The sequence below is a fragment of the Trichomycterus rosablanca genome, chromosome 11, assembly GCF_030014385.1.
Source record: "Trichomycterus rosablanca isolate fTriRos1 chromosome 11, fTriRos1.hap1, whole genome shotgun sequence".
Taxonomy (NCBI): domain Eukaryota; kingdom Metazoa; phylum Chordata; class Actinopteri; order Siluriformes; family Trichomycteridae; genus Trichomycterus; species Trichomycterus rosablanca.
This window is the reverse complement of record NC_085998.1, coordinates 32,686,040-32,708,363: the sequence shown is the minus strand read 5'-3', so window position 1 is coordinate 32,708,363 and position 22,324 is coordinate 32,686,040. Positions and strand designations below refer to the sequence as shown.

General features: G+C 38.4%; 2 protein-coding genes across 2 annotated transcripts; one reads left to right on the top strand and one right to left on the bottom strand.

The window, feature by feature from the left end:
- Nucleotides 1-2,528: 2,528 nt before the first annotated feature.
- On the bottom strand, nucleotides 2,529-3,466 carry c1qtnf13 (C1q and TNF related 13). Its single transcript, XM_063004348.1, is given in 2 exon segments — nucleotides 2,529-3,097; nucleotides 3,100-3,466. Coding segments are annotated over 2 exon segments (936 nt in total).
- Nucleotides 3,467-5,555: 2,089 nt separating this feature from the next.
- ube2na (ubiquitin-conjugating enzyme E2Na) lies at nucleotides 5,556-16,533 on the top strand. The gene is made up of 4 exons (XM_063004197.1): nucleotides 5,556-5,685; nucleotides 11,398-11,644; nucleotides 14,723-14,863; nucleotides 15,386-16,533. Exons 1-4 carry the CDS (start codon nucleotides 5,656-5,658, stop codon nucleotides 15,430-15,432), a joined length of 465 nt encoding a protein of 154 aa, XP_062860267.1. The 5' UTR covers nucleotides 5,556-5,655; the 3' UTR covers nucleotides 15,433-16,533.
- The last annotated feature ends 5,791 nt before the right edge of the window (nucleotides 16,534-22,324 follow it).

Here is a 22,324-nt window from a genome sequence, read left to right as displayed (position 1 = left end):
TGTTTTGGGTACAATTCTCTCATACTGGCCACTGGATATTCAACATGGCACCTCATGGCAAAAAACTCTCTGAGGATGTGAGAAATAGAATTGTTGCTCTCCACAAAGATGGCCTGGGCTATAAGAAGATTGCTAACACCCTGAAACTGAGCTACAGCATGGTGGCCAAGGTCATACAACGGTTTTCCAGGACAGGTTCCACTCGGAACAGGCTTCGCCAGGGTCGACCAAAGAAGTTGAGTCCACGTGTTCGGCGTTATATCCAGAGGTTGGCTTTAAAAAATAGACACATGAGTGCTGCCAGCATTGCTGCAGAGGTTGAAGACGTGGGAGGTCAGCCTGTCAGTGCTCAGACCATACGCCGCACACTGCATCAACTCGGTCTGCATGGTCGTCATCCCAGAAGGAAGCTGACGCACAAGAAAGCCCGCAAACAGTTTGCTGAAGACAAGCAGTCCAAGAACATGGATTACTGGAATGCCCTGTGGTCTGACGAGACCAAGATAAACTCGTTTGGCTCAGATGGTGTCCAGCATGTGTGGCGGCGCCCTGGTGAGAAGTACCAAGACAACTGTATCTTGCCTACAGTCAAGCATGATGGTGGTAGCATCATGGTCTTGGGCTGCATGAGTGTTGCTGGCACTGGGGAGCTGCAGTTCATTGAGGGAAACATGAATTCCAACATGTACTGTGACATTCTGAAACAGAGCATGATCCCCTCCCTTCGAAAACTGGGCCTCATGGCAGTTTTCCAACAGGATAACGACCCCAAACCTCCAAGATGACAACTGCCTTGCTGAGGAAGCTGAAGGTAAAGGTGATGGACTAAACCCAATTGAGCACCTGTGGCGCATCCTCAAGTGGAAGGTGGAGGAGTTCAAGGTGTCTAACATCCACCAGCTCCGTGATGTCATCATGGAGGAGTGGAAGAGGATTCCAGTAGCAACCTGTGCAGCTCTGGTGAATTCCATGCCCAGGAGGGTTAAGGCAGTGCTGGATAATAATGGTGGTCACACAAAATATTGACACTTTGGGCACAATTTGGACATGTTCACTGTGGGGTGTACTCACTTATGTTGCCAGCTATTTAGACATTAATGGCTGTGTGTTGAGTTATTTTCAGAAGACAGTAAATCTACACTGCTATACAAGTTGTACACTGACTACTCTAAGTTATATCCAAGTTTTATTTCTATAGTGTTGTCCCATGAAAATATATAATAAAATATTTGCAGAAATGTGAGGGGTGTACTCACTTTTGTGATACACTGTATATATATATATATATATATATATATATATACTGTATATATATATATATAAATTATTAGCTAGTAAACAAACACTTCTTTAAACCACATAAAAAAGTGACCTGTTTTTGTCATGCTTGATTGCTTGTCAAGTTCCAGAGATCTTAGTGGCACCTGTTTTCTCAGGTGAACATTCTGGTTATAATGAGCTGGTGGACTGGGTAGCTGGTTGAGTTGCACTTAAGAACCTTTTTTAATTCCATTACTTTGTCTCCTTTCACATTTTCGAGTTTCCTGTGATCCATTTCAGGGGAGTTTACCATGCCTAAGCCAAACTCCAGTATGCCCAGTTAACAGGGCACTCATTTTTATTTCACTGTCACAGCTGTCCTGGTGTAACACTTTAGGGTGCTTACTGGTTTGGTTTCTTGTTTGGTCATGGATTGAGTTTAGAGTCTATTTGCCAGGTTTCTCTTTGTGGGGGTTCTCTGGTCTGGTACTTTTATTATTTATTATCATATCTGAGGTGCAGGGTTACATCTCTAATGAGAACATCACCATCCCATAATAGAAAATAAAGAACAATTAAATACAACATGATAAAAACACATTTTGTTGTTAAAGTGTATACTAAAACACGATTGAACTTCTTCACTATGTCTTTGTTAACATGTTTAAGTTCATCTAAAGTGGTGTAAAAAGTAACTGTGCCCTTTTTTTGACTGTCTCTGTTATTGCATCTTATTATTCTGTTATTGTAAAAGTAAATTATTTAAGTTTATTAAACAAAACATAGTATCATAACAGTAAATCAGGGAAAAACTAATTTAGTAAAATATAATTTTATTTGTTCAAGAAACCTTTGTAAACATTAACTGTTTTTAGATAATAACTGTCACTGTGGTCCAGTGGAGTCCTGGAGTATTTTACGGCAGCTGTATTTCAACATTTTCTTTTTTAGTTCTTGTGGGATTTTAGGTGGCTGCCTGACTTTGTTGTTAGGGTTTTGGGTTACAGTTAGGGTTTATAATCTATTTGTTAACAATTTGCTAACTGGCTTAATTTTACTCATGCTTTTTATTTGATTTGTTAAAAAACCTAAAATCAGTTAATGTAATGAATGTGAAAGACAATGGTAAGCAAGGGCAATTACTCTATTTTCTTTTTATAGTTACTGTCACTAAGAGGTCAATTAGAACATGTGTATTTATCAGTGTTAGGCTACAAACTGGTTGAATGTGAGCTTGAAAATAAGGCCTAAACATTCACAGATCATTTCTAGCTATTGAAATCTAAAAGGGGGTACACTAGAAACCCAGTAAAAGTTGTGTAGCGTCCCTGGTTGCTGTACACACCGTAACGCTCGTCCTGCTGGCTGTACAGCCAGACAGTGTCTCCTTGGTTCAGTAAGAGCAGAAGACTCTGACTTTGCATCTCTCTTTTCCGGGATGTGTCCTCATCAAACACCATGGCCTGCACCTCTCCGCTGCCTTTCATTAGCTTTACCGACAATGCTCGCTTGGGATGCTTCCCTACAGTGAACGCAAAGAAGTACACCCCTGGTACACGGCATGTAAAGAGCCCAGATGACTTGTTAAAATGGCCACCAATGTTCACATACTCTACATCAAACGTCAATGCCACCCTCTTCTCATGTCTGCGGGTCTTTCCCAGTGCAGATGATGATCTAGCTACTGAAAACGCAGACCTGAGCTCCTCAAAGTGTTCTGGAGAGCGATGGCAGTCTGAGCGAAGTTCTGGCGGATACAGGTGGTTGTTTAGGTATCCCATGGTGGATGTGTTCTCTGGGTTAATAAGATATCCAGAGAAAGTAATGTAGGGTACAGGGCCCTGTAAAGGGCATAGTCTGAACTCTGCTGCACCAGCAGCCATACTGTATCCATGGGCATCAAACTGATCATAACACTCTGACTCTGCACTTTCCGGCCTTGTTTATTGGATTCGTTATAAGCCATGGCCTGCACTTCCTGTCTGTTCTTTACCAGCATGACTGACAACAACTTCTTTGGGTACTTCCCCACTGTGAAGGTAAAGTAGTAGGCACCGGCCACCCGGCAACGAAATAGACCTGTGTCTGGGTTGAAGTCACCACCCACGTTGACAAGGAGGCGGTCGAACGTCAAGGTTTTCTGAGAGCCACCCAGTACACTACTGCTGCGTGTGGCAGAGAATGCTAGATGCCAGCTGGTAATCATGGAACTAATATGGGAAGCTCTGACACAGCTGAACCGCGGGCAAGCAAGACTGCAAGACTAAACACATTTCTGGTGAGGCTCCAGAATGAACCTAAGCATGGGAAATGGTAATAGTTATTAAAATGTAATTATAGTATTATTCAAAGGTTTTACACAATCTTTCAATGAACAAATGACAATAATACCAAGAAATGCATTAAATAAAATTATGCAATGTTTATATAGTCAAGAGCTAGACATAAAAAACAGTGTTTGCACTGTTTTGTTTCTTATTATCAGTCACAGACAGAAACATTCATTTATTTATTAGGATTTTAATGTCATGTTTTACTAGCCCTAGTTTTAATATTTTCTGTTCTTACTAATTAATGTCCCTAGTTCCACAAGTATACAAAAGAATAAATGCAAAAATTGTTACAATTTGTCAATTTTAAAAATGATAAAATTGATACAAATAAAAGGTTTTTTTATTATATTACTAAGAAAACTGTTTTACAAGTATTGAACAGCTGATACAGGCATGTTTAAAATTGAATAAATGGCTTGACAGCTTCTAAAGAATACACTATGATTAAAATCATATACATGTTTAAAATCTGTAGTGTTGCTGTGTGTACCTGTGGTAAACTGTTGCATCTTTTCTGAGCTGTCTGTCTCCTTTTCTGCAGTGTCTCTACACACTCTTCATATAGACTGATGAACTGTTACTGTTGAACTGGACTTTGCTAGGACCGCTAATCGGTAAATATCACTTATGGCCAGGAGGTGGCAGTGTAATGCCATTCAGGCCCAAGAAACCTTATCGAGGATCGAGCGGAACAGAGCATCCATAAGTTATTATTATTAGTAGTAGTAGTAGATTAATTATTTATTTATTTATTAGGATGTTAACGTCATGTTTTTACACTTTGGTTATATTCATGACAGGAACGGTAGTTACTCATTACACAAAGTTCATCAGTTCATCAGGTTATATCGAACACAGTTGTGGACAATTTAGTGTCTCCAATTCACCTCACTTGTATGTCTTTGGACTGTGGGAGGAAACCGGAGTAAACCCATGCAAACATGGGGAGAACATGCAAACTCCACACAGAAAGGACCCGGGCCGCCCCACCTGGGGATCGAACATTAGCAGCAGTAGTAGTAGTAGTAGTACTAGTAGTATATTGCTATGAATAATGTTGTTATTATCATTATCAATAATAATAATAAAAATAATAATAATAATAATAATAATAGTAATAATGAAGTATTATTAATATTAATAATAAAGCAAGAGCAAAGGTTTGTTTCTTTGAAAGTCAGCATTTAACCCACAGTGATGTAAAGCTAACCTGAATGTGGGCAAATTCCACCCATGTTCAAATGTCCTTTTTGCATTTTTCCTGACCTTGGCAAGAGACTGCTGTTTCATTTACTTTGTAATGGGTGAGTCAAACAACCCCTATTTATATAAGCACAGAGAAGTCACTATAAAATATTAAGAAATTAAGAGATCATGCCACTACATATCTAAAGACTATACTACATATCTGTTGTTATTTAAAACTACTACAGCTTAGTATATCACATTACATATCTCATCTAAATATTTAATGCCAGGATACTTCTTAGGTTTATAGGACATACTACTCTTTTTTTATTCAATTTATTCAATTACATAGTGTGTACAACATTACTTGTGTACTTAATTCTTTGTACTGTTTTTACTTTTATACTTTTATACTTTTGTACTTTAATTCTCTGTACTTTAATACTTTTTGCTTTAATGTACTGGAGCTGCTGTAATAACTGATTTTTCCTATGGGATTAATAAAGTTATCTATCTATCTATATATCTATCTATCTATCTATCTATCTGTCTATCTAATGACGTTATACAATATTCTACAACACCAAATTCACATGAGTTGCTGTGTGTTTTGTTTTTTTTACCAAAAGAATGTTCAGAAATGATCTTACAAAGGACAATAATTCAGTCACAGACGGAAACTTTCCGTATTGTGCTAGGAGAAACGCTGATTCTTAAAAAGACTACAAGTCCCAGGGATCTGTGAAACGCGCAATAGGCGCATGCGCAGCTTGGGGGCTAGGAGGTGACGCAGGGCGCTGGAAGGCGTGAACGCTGCGTCTCTGTGAGGAACTGAGCCGCTGAAAGTCGAAGCTAAAACCGCATTCAAGACAACATGGCAGGATTGCCCCGCAGAATCATCAAGGTACTCACACAGCGAATAACAGTGCACTCTAATACTTCTGCTATGTGAATTAAAGTCGCAGCACGATCCACTGTTAGCGATACTCAGCATAGCACAGACCGGTTAGCTTTTACTGCAGCTGCTAAGTGTTTGTTAGCGACTTCCGTTTAGGTCTTAGCTCTTATAAGGGCGGGTTAAAAATACATGCATGTTGGCAGGGGAGCAACAAAAATGGCGCAGGGTCTGAATGCTGTTGAAATGGTTTAATAGTATAAAATAGAATCTACGTATCAGTAGCGGATTCCCCAGTATTTAAACACTGATGGACAGGCTAGCTAATTAGCACGCTAGGAAGCTTGTGATCACTTGCTGCCATTCATTGACTGAGCATTGATTCACTGTGTGCGCTACGCTAGCTTCTACCTTTCTGCTGACTGCATAAATCTCGCCATCCTATCCAACAGATCAGTCAGATTGTACAGTTAGTCCTCATGCCAGCGTTGCGTATATGTATAACAATTCGATCTCACAGTTTAGAGTGTTTTAAAGGGAAATGACTGCAAATCTTTGCATCGTGCCCTAGCTTAATCAGGGAGCCGATTCTAGTGAATCGATTCTGCAATTTGTTTGTTTGGACTACTCGGTGTGAAATTAATTCAACCGTGGTCTTTCAAATCCACACATTCAGAAGGAAGGATTAATGTGACATAACACTCCGACATTTAAGACGTATCTTATAAAGTGCCAAAACTGTAGAGTCACACTGGATTGGACAGTCACAGTTTAAAAATTGTGTCCGATTGTCATAGTTGTCATCCACATGACATACTTATACTCATACTCATACTATACTTATAAAAACGTATACACATTTACATATGGTTCACTAGTAATAACAGCAGATAGTTCATAGGTCAACACTTTATTTCATTGTTTTCACAACGTTTCACTGCTTTATATGAAAAAAAACTGTCGTTTTGCCCATATCATGATGTTTATGAATTGCCTTTGCATAAAATAATCCCAATTACTTAAAATACTTTAACTATTGTTTAAGAATTGGGACAGGTCTAGTTCTGATGTGTTTTTTTCTCCTGTTAAAAATTACACACGTGATCATTTTAAAGTTCTAATACCTTTTGGTATTATACTTGCACCTACAGTAAATTATGTCTAAGAAATTAAAGTTTATTTTGATTTCGTGTTAATTCTATAATTTAAGCATGTGTTTGCACCCCCTACAACACAATATAATTAAAAACATTATAAATGTAAGCTTTAGTAATCACTATAAACTTATTACAGCAAACTTCAGTCAGTTCAGAGGAAAAGAAAAAAAGGTCTTTAGATCTATTGTTGTTCGAACTGATTAAAAGTAGAAATATATAATATGTAATAGTATTATTCTTTAATAAATATTAAACAAAAACATCTGTCTGCTGTTGTAATATTTGTAATGATGAAACGAATCCGTTAAATCGACTCTTTACTTTACTTAACGTTGAATCAGAATCGGTTCAGCATTTTTGGAATTGAACAGGCACTCGGTTCACGCTGGTCTGGTATTTTCGTGCTAGGCCTTGCTAGGTAACAAACCATCACCGGCAAAATGCAGTCATAAAAAAATCCAGTTCCACTGCACAACAGATAAACACTACTGAACAATAACAATACGGCGAAATAGTTTTTCATTTCAAGCTGCTAATGAAACGAAATATAAAATCAGGTCCGCGTTGTTTATACCACTTAAATCGATGGCTAATGTAGCTTAGCTGACAGCTAGTAATCAAACGACGAAAAGACGTAATCAGGTGTTTTAAAATAATCAATTTTGTCCTGATTTAGAACTTTTGTTGCGGTGTATGTTTGTAATCTGGGTTTAGATTGCAGGACAGAGCAGGAGAATTTAGTGAGTCATGAAACTCTGAATGACTAGACGATTTCGCTACTGTAAGGCACTGAGGAAAAGGCGTCGCCCTCAGCTGCTATCAGTCAGGTTTAACCCACCGGTGATGTCTGTGTAAAAACTCAACAACAATCACAGTTAGATTCAGATTTATTAATGTCACAATTTCTACATTTACAGAGTCTTAAAAAGTGTGAAAGAGCCTCCAACAACAATGCAGTATTTTGCAGTGCTAACGATTGGAATAATGAAATATGTGGATACAGGAAAAATCTTAACAGAATATTAATCTGTTTAAACATGTACAAATTGGGTGGATAGCCGAAGCCCTGAAAGGAATTGGCACCCTGTCCTGGGTATTCCTGCCTTGCACCTAGGCTTTCCGAGTTTAAAATAATTATTACACTAAATGTTACATTTCCAATTATTCTCATCAACCCCTTATCTTCTCTTGTTATCTGTTAGTGACCGTCATGTAAGCCAACTCACATTGTCAATCCTCAAGTATGTGAACATCCCACCTGAGCTGTTTTACACTCACCTTTTAATACAGTGCATTCCTTAATTTTAATAAATTTTATTGTCGTGGATATGAGTGCATTTTGACCCATCAATCTACATGTTATCATCCATAGTGGTAAATAACATTTTTTTTTTTACAATTTTTAAAATAACATTGTAAGTATTATTTACTAAAGTATTCAAACACCTTTTAAGTACTTTGTAGAAGCCTTTTTGGTAGCAATTGCAGTTTTCTTGAATACATCTCTGCAAGCTTTTTACACCTAAATTTGGGCAGTTTATCCCGTTCTTCATTTCACGGCAGTCATTAATTAAATTACACACATGAATTTAATGATAGAATAAATGGAAGCTACAACACACAGCACAGCCCGCCTTAATGATTGAATGTAAACCTAGAACACCCAGCAACGGTTTTTCACACACCCCTCTGTGACCACAGAACTGGTTGGGAGTTTTCCAAACTCAGTTACTCGAGTTGTGTTTTCAGCTGCTTTAGACTTCGACATCTTGGACATTTTGACCAACAGATTGCTAACTGAATTGCTGTAGGATTGCTCGACCCCCTCACAGTGCAAATTAACCAGTAAACATGAGGCACTTGAATGCTGTGCAAAAGAAAATGTCACAGTAAATTGTATATTACATCAGGGGTTTTCAACCTTTTTAGGCATGCGCCCCCCTTTGCGTGCCAAGCACGACTTGCGCCCGCCTCGTGCCGCACCCCCCCTCCCCTTGGTGAAACAGCGCTCAGTCGTGAATGCCAAGCACGGCTTTCGCCACCCCCTCCCCTTGATGATCCACCGCTCAATCTCGTGTGCCACCGGTTCATAATAATAATCTCGTAATGCCCACTCCCGGTCAGCCACGCGCGCGCGCACCAGACAAGTACTCGTGCCCCAAACCCCTGTATTACATGAACAATGGCTCGTTTCACGGTCCGTGACGCGATTTTCACGGCCGTGACCTAGGTAGGGCCTTAACAATAGCACAGTGCAGAGGAGAATGGTTATGAAGCTTGTTACTCAAATGACTGAGAACAGAAAAGGGGGCCATAATCCCAGCTGTCTCAGAGTCAGTTCCTTTTTTGATTAAACGCAACCAGAAATCATGTATTGAAAGCATTTGCAGAACTCATCAAGGTTGTAATTGCATCAGCTATGAGGAACCCCCTCTGGTGATCCACCCTCGGATGAGCCAATCATTGTTCGTATAGGTGCCCAATCTGCTGTTAGCAGAACTTTGATTTGAAGATGTCAGCTCAGGTGCGCTAGTGTGTTTTACCGCTGCACTTCCTGAGGACCCTAAAGTGTTTTTTTTTTGTTTTTTTTAATTCCTGGAAACACACATCCCTTCAGCCTGGCTACTTTGCTGATTTAGTGTAGCCTATCTATTGAAAGACCAGGAATTCTTCTAATGCTTGCTTTTTGAGCAACTCGATCAGTGGTGCAATATTTACTTTGTTTTCCATTATGTGGTTTTATTCTAAACACTGTCGTGTGAAACCAACACAGTGTTCAGGGTGCTTAGTCTTACTTTCTCATATACAGTGTATCACAAAAGTGAGTACACCCCTCACATTTCTGCAAATATTTCATTATATCTTTTCATGGGACAACACTATAGACATGAAACTTGGATATAACTTAGAGTAGTCAGTGTACAACTTGTATAGCAGTGTAGATTTACTGTCTTCTGAAAATAACTCAACACACAGCCATTAATGTCTAAATAGCTGGCAACATAAGTGAGTACACCCCACAGTGAACATGTCCAAATTGTGCCCAAATGTGTCGTTGTCCCTCCCTGGTGTCATGTGTCAAGGTCCCAGGTGTAAATGGGGAGCAGGGCTGTTAAATTTGGTGTTTTGGGTACAATTCTGTCATACTGGCCACTGGATATTCAACATGGTACCTTAGGGCAAAGAACTCTCTGAGGATGTGAGAAATAGAATTGTTGCTCTCCACAAAGATGGCCTGGGCTATAAGAAGATTGCTAACACCCTGAAACTGAGCTACAGCATGGTGGCCAAGGTCATACAGCGGTTTTCCAGGACAGGTTCCACTCGGAACAGGCTTCGCCAGGGTCGACCAACGAAGTTGAGTCCACGTGTTCAGCATCATATCCAGAGGTTGGCTTTAAAAAATAGACACATGAGTGCTGCCAGCATTGCTGCAGAGGTTGAAGACGTGGGAGGTCAGCCTGTCAGTGCTCAGACCATACGCCGCACACTGCATCAACTCGGTCTGCATGGTCGTCATCCCAGAAGGAAGCTGACGCACAAGAAAGCCAGCAAACAGTTTGCTGAAGACAAGCAGTCCAAGAACATGGATTACTGGAATGCCCTGTGGTCTGACGAGACCAAGATAAACTTGTTTGGCTCAGATGGTGTCCAGCATGTGTGGCGGCGCCCTGGTGAGAAGTACCAAGACAACTGTATCTTGCCTACAGTCAAGCATGGTGGTGGTAGCATCATGGTCTTGGGCTGCATGAGTGTTGCTGGCACTGGGGAGCTGCAGTTCATTGAGGGAAACATGAATTCCAACATGTACTGTGACATTCTGAAACAGAGCATGATCCCCTCCCTTCGAAAACTGGGCCTCATGGCAGTTTTCCAACAGGATAACGACCCCAAACACAACCTCCAAGATGACAACTGCCTTGCTGAGGAAGCTGAAGGTAAAGGTGATGGACTAAACCCAATTGAGCACCTGTGGCACATCCTCAAGTGGAAGGTGGAGGAGTTCAAGGTGTCTAACATCCACCAGCTCTGTGATGTCATCATGGAGGAGTGGAAGAGGATTCCAGTAGCAACCTGTGCAGCTCTGGTGAATTCCATGCCCAGGAGGGTTAAGGCAGTGCTGGATAATAATGGTGGTCATACAAAATATTGACACTTTTGGGCACAATTTGGACATGTTCACTGTGGGGTGTACTCACTTATGTTGCCAGCCATTTAGACATTAATGGCTGTGTGTTGAGTTATTTTCAGAAGACAGTAAATCTACACTGCTATACAAGTTGTACACTGACTACTCTAAGTTATATCCAAGTTTTATTTCTATAGTGTCGTCCCATGAAAAGATATAATAAAATATTTGCAGAAATGTGAGGGGTGTACTCACTTTTGTGATACACTGTAATTAGGATAATAATACCTGTTTATCTATATTACATGTGAGCTGCACTTGCAGAGGTGCATCATCAGGTTTTCTTTAGGTTAATCAGGTAGTTAATAATAAGTGTAATTGCTAATTAGCCAAAAGCACAGCACCTTAACTGCCTTTCTCTCCATGTTTGTGTAGGAAACCCAGCGTCTCTTGGCAGAGCCTGTGCCAGGCATTAAAGCAGAGCCTGACGAGGGGAACGCTCGCTACTTCCATGTGGTCATTGCTGGACCTCAAGATTCCCCCTTTGAGGGAGGAACTTTTAAACTTGAACTCTTTCTTCCTGAAGAATACCCCATGGCAGCTCCGAAAGTACGCTTCATGACCAAAATATATCACCCTAACGTAGACAAGCTGGGGAGAATATGCCTAGATATCTTGAAAGGTGAGTGACGTTCATAATCTTGTCACATATATATCCACACATTTTTTCCTTTTCATTTTAATCAACTATTTTATCCCGGTCAAGAATAAACCAGAAACCCCTGGGTGCAGTACAGCAGGGCTTCAGACAACAGTTGTAAGTGTAATCTAGCATGGATATAAGTCACCAGATAACATGTAAATTATTCTGAAGGTTGTTTGTCATTTGTTTTCTCGAGACAGTTTTTTGCAAGACTAACGCTTGTTAAACATTATACTGTTTATGGACAGTAATCTTTAGAAAATAACCAGATGTCTATTTTTGTAATTGCAAAGGTTGTAATAGAATGTCATGATTAATGTCACTTAAAGAGGAGAAAGATCATGAGAAACACAAACCGATAGCATCATTTCAGTGCTCCAACTAAAACCATCAGCATCCCGTGATCTAAAAGTGTACAACAGCCAGTAGTGGATCTTTAAAGAGAGCCATACTGTGTATAAAGTCACTATAAGCCCCATGTAGATCCCCCACTCAGGCTGGCTCTCTTTGACCAGATGCAGAGGTTGCATTTTGCAGTGGCAATGGAAAGAAAAGCCACAGGCAGCATGTACAAAACCGGACTGAAAGGAAGTTTTGTTATGCATTTACATTTTCAGCATTTAGCAGACGCTTTTATTCAAAACGACTTACAGCAATTGAGGGTTAAGGGCCAAACTGTGGCAACCTGGCAGTGGTGGGGCTTGAACCAGCGACCTATTGATTACTAGTCCTTAACCATTAGGCTACACCTGTTATGCACAAACACATGTAGACAGACGGCAGGCTTATACAGTGTATAGAGAGCCCAGACATGATTTGGCATTGATTTGAAGCTGGATGGCCTTCCTGCCTCAACAAAGAGAGTACATTTCAGTAGCTAGGCCGTTCCAATGAATTTGGAATTACTTCATAAAGACTACTTAGTGCACTACATGGAGTGTGGGGTACAGAAGTGGGTTTTAGGAAAAACACTTCACTTTTGCACTTAACAAGAAAGTGGATGTACATAGGGAAACAGTTGGTCAGTGTGACGTTCCAAGCTTTCTTTGTTGACAAACCTTGGAAAACTCTCAGCACGCTGGTGGCTCAGCTGTCTAATACGCTTGCCCACTACCATACAGTGTCAGGTTCACTCCACAGGCACACTCGACCATGTCTGATAGTATAAGGCCAGATTGACCTTCAGAATTGCACCTTTGCACCAGCAATATATTTATTAATGTAAGAACAGCCTGTCTGGGAGAGGCAGCTCCTCCCTTAATGCATCTTTAGTATTGTTCATGGGTTCTGTTAGACGACTGCTTAACACTTGGTGTAGCAAAGTAAAGATAATGCTGTTCCAGTACTATAACAGCTGCATGTAATAATCAAATAGTAAACCTGCATGTTTTAATGATTTTATTCATAATAATGTAAGCTGGTTTACCAAAATGATTATACATATAGAAAATAATAATTATGCATATAGAACACAAACATCCCTTGTACGTACTGTTTATCTCTGGTAAAATTCTGTTTCGGTCATAAGTCAACACATTCTCAACAGGAAACATCTGCACATTTTATATTTTGTGATAATTTATACTTAACACGCACACACACACACACAACTATCTTAAAGTACGGTGTCCCTATGAAAACATTGATTAGCGAAAATGCCGCAATGTGAAGAAGCAATTACTATTCTTTTAAAAGGGAAAAAGTAGTAGAAATAAAAATGTTAAAAGCAGAAATTATAGAAATACAGTAGTATTTATATAAGTAGTATAAGTAGAAACAATGTGGTGTAGTTTCACTTCTGTAATGGATTGCTGCAAAACTAATGCTGTACGCTCTTCACATGAAAGCAAAAATCCTCTTTGAATTTCTCAATTTGCAAAAACATGTCCGTAGTAATATAGCTTTTGTGAAATGGTGTAAAGTAAACGTTCGTAAACTGGGGGATGCCTGTATTGTAATGGTGCACTCTGCCTTGAACGCTGGCTGCAAAGCAAACACTGAACTGTTTCCACCTTTTTTCCACCTTTGGTAAAAGTGAAGTGACAAAGCAAACGTTTTAAAACATTATGAGAACATTGAAAATATTTGTTTGTTTTGAGATATTACAATGCTGGACATTTAGCACAGTAGTCTGCCGTGTTTGCTGTTAAGAATTGCAGGGGGTTTGTCTTAATAGTTCAGAGGAGAGATATAAACACAAACAAGGACACCAGCCCAGACTGGTGCAGTTGTCTTAGGTGTTTGATGCACCTGCTTGGATGTAGTTGTTTTACCAATACCATTGTATTTGGTTTTTCAGAGATTTCTACATTAGTATTATTAAAAAACATTAAATATTAATAAATGATCATTTAAGTAATGATTGTTTTATTTTGCAAAAACGTATATATTTTGTGTCTTACCAGAATTATGCAAATACTTAAATGACAGTGAAAATTATGTTATCATGCCAATTTTTAAAATAAAGTGTCTCATTAAAAATTAAACACCTTATATTGTATATAATTCTTATATTGTGATATTTGGTTAAAGGGTGGTGTGTGTCCTGGAGTCCAAGAACTCCTTGATTGTTAAGTGATAATCTTATTTTACCAGAGACACATTTTCCCAGCCTCCATCAGGTCATCCTGTAAGTCGTTTGCTGTAACATCTCAGAATGAAATGTTGGGCTTTCTCTCAGTCAGGCAGGTTTCCAGACAATACTGGAAGTCTTGTTTCTATGAATGTTTAGGGTCCTTGAAATCTCTATTCTCAGCGTAGAGCTGCTTAGTTTTTCGCACAGTTTGCAAGACACCCTAAACACATTTTTGTGTGGTGTTTATATAACACATTACTCCTGAAGCAAAGTAATGGTTGTTATGGAGTTTCCAGTGGTTTAATCCTAAAACCCAACTTTAGGTCATACAGACTAGCAGTAGGTTTTATGATCAGCAATATTATGTAGTGGTTAAATAATTGTGACATGGCAGTATTACCAAAATATCCTGCTGCTCTAAAATACTACATCATTTATTTTTGTTGCTCATTTGCTGTATTATTTATTAAAATATTTTTCAGATAAGTGGTCTCCAGCCCTGCAGATCCGCACAGTGCTGCTGTCAATCCAGGCATTACTAAGCGCTCCCAACCCTGATGATCCTCTAGCAAATGATGTTGCAGAGCAGTGGAAGACCAACGAAGCTCAAGCCATAGAAACAGGTGGGTGCTGGGAAATCTGCTTTTATATATTTTTGTTTATGCATTTTCTCCCCTTTTTCTCCCTTTTAGCGCGTCCAATTGCGTCATGCTTCCTCTCCACCAATGCCGATCCCTGCTCTGATTGAGGAGAACGAAGCTAACCCACGTCCCCTCCAACATGTGGGGAGCCTGCCGTATGCATTTTATCACCTGCACTTTGACGAGTGCAGTGCAGCTCAGCGTTGAGCATCCTTACTTCCAGCTTCTCATAAGTAAACAGTAATATCAGTAAATTCTGACAGTTTTGAAGTTAGATAAGCGTCCTAAAGAAAGAAACCTGAACCCCAGTTGTGCTTGGTAATTCATCACTGATTCAGGGCTCTCAGCGCTTCAGCTTTATTTGTAATTGATGACAAGAAGGCACACAATAAATCAGTCATCTTTTAACATGCTGTTCCAGGTAGATGAGTCATGTTACATTCATGTTGTAAGTCTAGCCAGAGTGTGAGTTATGTTAATGCTGCTTCTGTTTGTGTGTTTCAGCCCGGACATGGACCAGGCTTTACGCTGGGAACAATATTGAAGTCTAGGAAAACAAGAGAGGAAACAAGGAAAAAGAAACAGTGGAAGTCAAGTGTGAACACAGCTCCTCTTCTGCCAAGACATATTCATTTGCATTTAAAGGACACGGGGAAAATGTTATAATAACTGTCAAAAATACATTAAAGAAAAGAAAAAAATGAAGAATGGCAATGCATTTAATTTGTAATTTAAAAGATAAAACATCTTTGTCCTAACTCACTACTGTCAAAAATGCATGGGCAGAGGATTTAGATCTCTTCACATGGCTTTCTTTTTCCATTGGTCTGGTAGGCTGTAGGGGGAAAGTGGCTTTCATTCACTTGTCCTGTCATACTGAGGGTGGGGGGTGGTGGGTAACTTTTTACATTTTCTTTTAATCTGTTTTGTTTGGTTTTTCCTTTCATGATGCTGTTGGTTTCTGAGACACAGCTTATTGAACAACACCCTTTCATAAAACCGTTCCCCTCATAAAAGGTCATGAAGTAAAACAGAAAAAATTAACATTGCATTTAAAAAAAATATTCACATGATGCAAAATTTATGATTTTGGAAAGAATTAAACCGAAGTAACATGGTATAGCCTTTCTCCATCACGTTAACTATTGTGACTGCTAATCGTGTAGACTCTAACATAGGCTTTTATTCTCTATTTTTTTCCCTGACTGCAGGTGAAATGTAAGATGTTACCATGTTAGTTTAACAAATCTGTTATTGTATTCGGTGTTAGTATTTTATTTTTTTCTTTCATGCCATTGCTGTACTAATTGCACTCCCCAGACTTCATTGATGTGCTCTTTTTCCTGTGTCTGACACAGTCAAGTGCATTGAGATTCAGTTTCATGTTTTCTGCTCTTCAGCCTTTATTTTGCAAACATAGGCTGAGTTGGGACCGGCAGTGTGCGAATGCTGAGGTGTTTTTGAGGTGGGGTGCGCAGGAGCCTGCTGCAATCAATGAATGCTCTATCTCCATTTCCAATATCGTCTCAATTTACTGTATGTAAATTCCTTTTTTTCCAAAGGGGAGAAAGATTACCTGCTTTTTGAATGACATGGAAACAGCCCACATACTTTTGTTCTTTCTGTAAATAAAATCTGTTGATTAATAAGAATTGTGGTGTGTTTTTATTTATTATTAAGTGCTGAGGATCGTGTATATGGTGTTTCTCCAGAATATTTTTTAGTCTTTTAGTCCTGGGTATTTAGGCTAATGAATGGCTTCCTTGTTGATGGTCATCCTCTTCCTCTTTTATCTTTAAATTTTCCAAGCAAAATTTTCCAATGAACTCGTTCCGCTCATACTGTGTCCGAAATAAGAGAGCTCCAAGTTTGGTTATCTGGTTTTAACTGAGAGGTTCTGTCAGGGATCCATTTGTCTCCACACGTTCCTCTTTTTTGGACCTAAAAAAGTGTCCGGACTGGATTTCTAAATCACCAATTTGGCTTTTGTAGTCCGCACATCCCATTCTTTGTGTGTTTTTACAATTATTTCACCTTTCTCTTTCCACCTTTTCACACTTTTCTTAAAAAATAAAAAGCTCAAATCACAAATATAAATGCACAGATGAAATATAGAATAAATTTCCATGTTTTTGTCTCTGTCTGGATCCTTGGAAAGGAAAATGCATGACCTGCAAAGTGTCCAATGAAGATGCTAGTTCAGCAAAACACAAAACTACAGCTACTGGTCTGTTCTGTGTTTGGTTTTTTTCTGTTTGTTTGTTTGTTTGTTTTTTTTGGGATGAGATGCTACCAAATGTTAGGCAGTGTTATCAGGATAATGTTCTACTTGGCATTTTTGCTTTCTGCTGTGTTGCTAATGATGCTTCCTAAAACAGTGTTATATCTAATCTCTGTAGTAGAATGTTTATAGTGCACTAGTATTACAGCTAAGCCTGACATCTTTCGAATCATAGTGCATAGAAATTTGGCAAACTGTCATCGTAAGTGCCCAAACCCCATTGATTGGTCAACTGACCGTTCAAATAGTGTATTTTTTATTTAATTTGTTTAATTATTATTAAATACAGGATAAAAAATGACCACCAAAAATTTAAATATCAACACAAAACAAACGAGATGTTTGGGATCTGTAAAGAGCATAATATAATATATAATAATCAAATCCTTAAAGATTTACAGAGTACTGAGAATAAAACAGCATAAATACTAGGGTAAAATATTCTCACAGAGAGAAAACTGCTTTACGGCTGTGTCTCAATCCGCACAAAACAACCTATACAGTGTGCTTAAATTGGTGGCCGCGCCGCACTGAGTCTAATTCAGGACACTATTTAAAATGTAGGTGGTGTTTCAAACACATCAGTTTAGGCTAATATATTTATTCCCACCTTCTCTGCTGACTTAGGTTTTAAGTGGGCGCAGATTCAGATGCTTCCCCTTTTCCACACCTATAGTTTTGACTAGGGGTGGGCGGATCGATCCAAATATCGATAGTATCGATACCAGCGTTGGTACTGGAATCGGATCGATAGTGAAGTTTACATTCAGCACGTTTCTCTGGTTCCATAAGAAAGTAGAGATCACGTGTGTACAGACAGCAGCAGCTCCTCTCACATCATGCTCACCTCGCCCCGCCCCTCCTGCTCTGCTGTGATTTGTTGTGGTACCGTCACGTGACTGAGCGGCACTGAGAGCCCGAACACATGTAGCAGTGAGTGAGGAATACTGTTTTGAACACTTTACTTTGCACATACAGAAATAGGAGCAATTTTATGAAAATAATAATGTAAATTATATGTATGTAAAGTACGAACGCACCTTACGCACTTTGTGCACCTCACGCAAATTCACGAACGACCCTGAGACGTAGGTCAGGTTCGTGAATCGGAGCATGCGTAGTGAGGCTCTCATTCCATGTGTGTGTGTTGTGATGAATAAGTGCTCTTTTATTTTGACTTTGTGCTTATAAATGGAAGCAGATGTGTATCTATTTTTAAATTTAAATGAACAAGGACACATAGATTCGGTCACTATTAAAATTTTACATATTTTTTCACCCAGCAAGTACAACTACGTGGTATGAGTTAGTTAGCCGCTTTGTGGTGATACGCCATGATAGTAACATTTTACCTCACAAGTGACGAGAAAGTTTCTCTCGTTTCATAAGAAAGTAAACAGCATAGCTGCGTCCGAAATCGCATACTTCCATACTGAGCAGTAAGCGAGAGCCAGTAGTGTGTCCAAATACGTAGTAATTATTAAGCAATAGCGAAAAGTACCCGGATTATCTTTTTGAATATGCACACACAGCACACTACAGTCCGATAATCTATCCCATAATTTAACTGGAGCTGATAGATGGCGGAGACTCGGTTCTTTACAAGTGTAAGTAAGTAAAATACGTTCAGCTCGTATAAAACCACCCGGTTCCTTGTGCTCACCTTCATTGTTCAGTTTGACAGTGAAACTCTCGATATGCTTCAGTGCTCAAAACACAACATGGAAACGTGTTGAATTTTATTTTCTTTAGTATTTGAGCTCCTGTACAGATGCGGTTGTGGTGCAGCCACATTGTTTAATGTTTATTTTTTACTCTTCTTTATATAGTAAACTTCCCCGGAACACGAGCTAAACCCAAGCTAGCAACTGGACAAGTTTTTTTAAATTTATTTATAAAAACAGTATACAGTAAATATAACAGTACACTTGATATATATGAACATATTACAAAAAATATGCTTTAACATTAATACAACAATAAGTATATATTCAACAACAATAAAAAAAAAAAAAAATATCAAAGAAAAAAACAAAGCCAGAAGAATTACAAATTATTTAAGGAATCTTGTTCCAATAGCATAACATATAAAAGAAAAAAAGAAAAGAATAAAAAGAAATGCGTTATTTTTTATATAAATCTAAAGTACTTTAAGACAGTTAACAATCTACATGATTTCTTCTTGTTTCAATAGGGGCTCAAGGAATTTACTGTTTGCGAGTATGTATTTAAATCTAAATTTATAAAAGAAATAAAAGATGGCAATTTTTTTAGCATTTTTGGTTTTATTAATATAATATTTAGCTACTAATATAATTAGGTTAATTATAAGATTTAATTGGCTGAAAGAGAGGGTTATCAAATATATACAAAATATATTGGCTTTTAATTGGAATGTCTTTACCAATCCCAGATCACATCTACCCAAAAGGAAAAGGTATAGACACAATCCAATAATAAGTTATTAATCAACTTACTAAAGCTTTTACAAAAGACACACCGATCAGAGATGGTAATAAATCGACTTAATCTAGCATTAACTGGGTAACATCTGTGAAGTATAGCAAGTGGACAAGTTACCTCAGCAAAGATCCACATGATGGTGCAGAAACACCACAAACATTCTGACAGAAAAATGCTTCATTTGGTCAAATTTCCCTTTATTATCAAAACTGTCATAAATAATGAGTACAATTTATTATTTTCATATATGGAACTGCATATGGAATGATGTGAATCCTGAGTCAGTTTAGTGATTCAGTTTATTACTTGTTGCTCATAAGTCTTTATTAGTCACGTTTGTTTAGTGCCCGTTCCGTCACTGATGCGCCATTGTGGATGTATCAGCAAACACACCTGCATTACTTTTTACTCTTTCATATCAGTGAAAGCTGGAGAAGCAGACACGAAAAGAGAGGAAACCATACCGAGACAAACTCAGCAAGGATGTCAGGGAGCGTTATTGGGATAAATGATCATCTGTTAACAGCATTGATAAGCTAAGCTGGTTGTGAGCAGGTGGAACAGCGGCCATGTTGTGCTTGTAGCAGTAAATGTTTGTATTGTTCATGCTGCTTATTTTGCACAAATAGTACTCAGTTTTTGGCTGTGTCTATTTACAAATTCAAATAAAGTACCTATAAATTTTACATTACTGTACTTGATTACTGTCCTGATTTGTTCACACATTCGTCTGTTGTATTATTTAAGTAAAGGGTATAACTAGAAAAGTGCATCATACCAATCAGGCAGAAATCACAGACAATTACAGCTATTTATGCTGGCATATAAATCTATAAATACATACAGTATGTAGTCCCAATTATTTGTCAGAAAAACAAATAATGCAGACCACATTTAATGTTTGTTCATGATGTTTGTGTCCTTGGTGCCACTTTTAAAGCTAGCAGTATATATTTAGAAGTGTATATTTATCTCCCTAATTAAACTTTATCTTAGATCTAATTAATATTTTTTTTCGTTCTTCTTTCTTTTCTGACAGAATAATGTAAGTTTTTGAACACTTTGCTTTGCACATACAGAAATGGGGGCAATTTTAATAGAAATAATAATGTAAATTATATGTACGTAAAGTACGAACGCACCTTACGCACTTTGCGCACCCTACGCAAATTCGGACTACGCTAAAAACGCAGGTCAGGTTCGTGAATCGGTTGGTAAATAAATGTATAGAAACAGTAAACATGTACCCTATATTCTTTTTCCAACGTAAAGTCTCTCTTAGAGATCACTGCTGCTTAATATCGCCATCTTGTGGACAACAGCTGTATGCACAGCATTCACTTACTGTTTATTATATTTATAAAAACAAATCTGTCACACTTGTGTGACATGTATTTCATTAACTGTAAATAAATAAAAAAGATTAATTCATTAAGATAAATATCTCATTTTTGTATTATTTTAATGAAATACTATTAGTATTTTATTGTGCGGTTGTGTCTGAGTGGATTTGGCAACACGAACAGTATGGATTGTTCTACTGTATAGTAAGTTGGAGGTTAATTAATATTTTTGCAATGCAGTGTTGGTGTTTTGTTGTTATGTTTTGTAGAGAACGATAAGGTCAGAAATACTGTAAAACGTGTGTGTGCCGGTGTATTCTGATATAAACTATATTATCCCCCTGTCCCACCTGTTTACACTCCTCTCCTGCGTTTCCCCTCACACCGTATCCTGTGTTCTCATTGGCTGTTCGACATAACACTCACTGCCAGTCGTGCAACTGAGATCAGATATCTGACATGCTAGAAATCTCGATCTGGTCGCCGAGCAAGAGACCAGATGTGTGTGTGTGTGTGTGTGTGTGTGTGTGTGTGTCTGTGTGTGTGTGTCTGTGTCTGTGTGTCTGTGTCTGTGTGTGTGTGTCTGTGTGTGTGTGTGTGTCTGTCTGTCTGTGTGTGTGTGTGTGTGTGTGTGTGTTAGACACAGTGCCTGACAGACATATGTTTATAGAATACATTGTTATACTGTATATTGTCTGTATATCTTCCTGTAAATTTGCAAAAATATTTGTATTGTTTATTTTTTTAATTTATCTTTATTCAATTTTATTGTTTATTTCTTTACTGTCATCTTTTGCTTCTTTTGTAATTCTGTTATTATCGCTGTAATGCTTTGGCAACATTGTTTCCTACAGTCATGCCAATAAAGCTACTTTGAATCTTTAGAGAATGGGGCTGAGAGAGTTGCTGTGTGGGGACATTTTTAGAGAAGTACTGTACAATGAAAGGGATACATTATGTTTTGTTATTATATAATTGGTTCTGAACAAAAACCTCAGACTTAGTGCATTATAGTAATAAATGCCCTACTCATAAATCATGATCATAAATCTGCTCTCTCCTACATGAAGGTATAAGTAAAAAGTATCGGTATTGGTACCGGCGATACTGGCTCTGTATTTACTTTAATTTTACAGTATCGCACATTACTAGTTTAGACAGAAACCCTGACTTCTATTATTGTGAAGACATTGTACTGAGTCGTTCCTGAGAGACTCAACCGCTAGATGGTGCTAAAGCAGCGCTGTTACTCCGCTCATTTAAATTCCACTGGACGTGCTTGCGGGTCGCTGCTCGTTACAGATCGTGTTTAAGAGCTGAAATCAGCGCAGTCGTTCGGTTTTGCTATAACGAGCC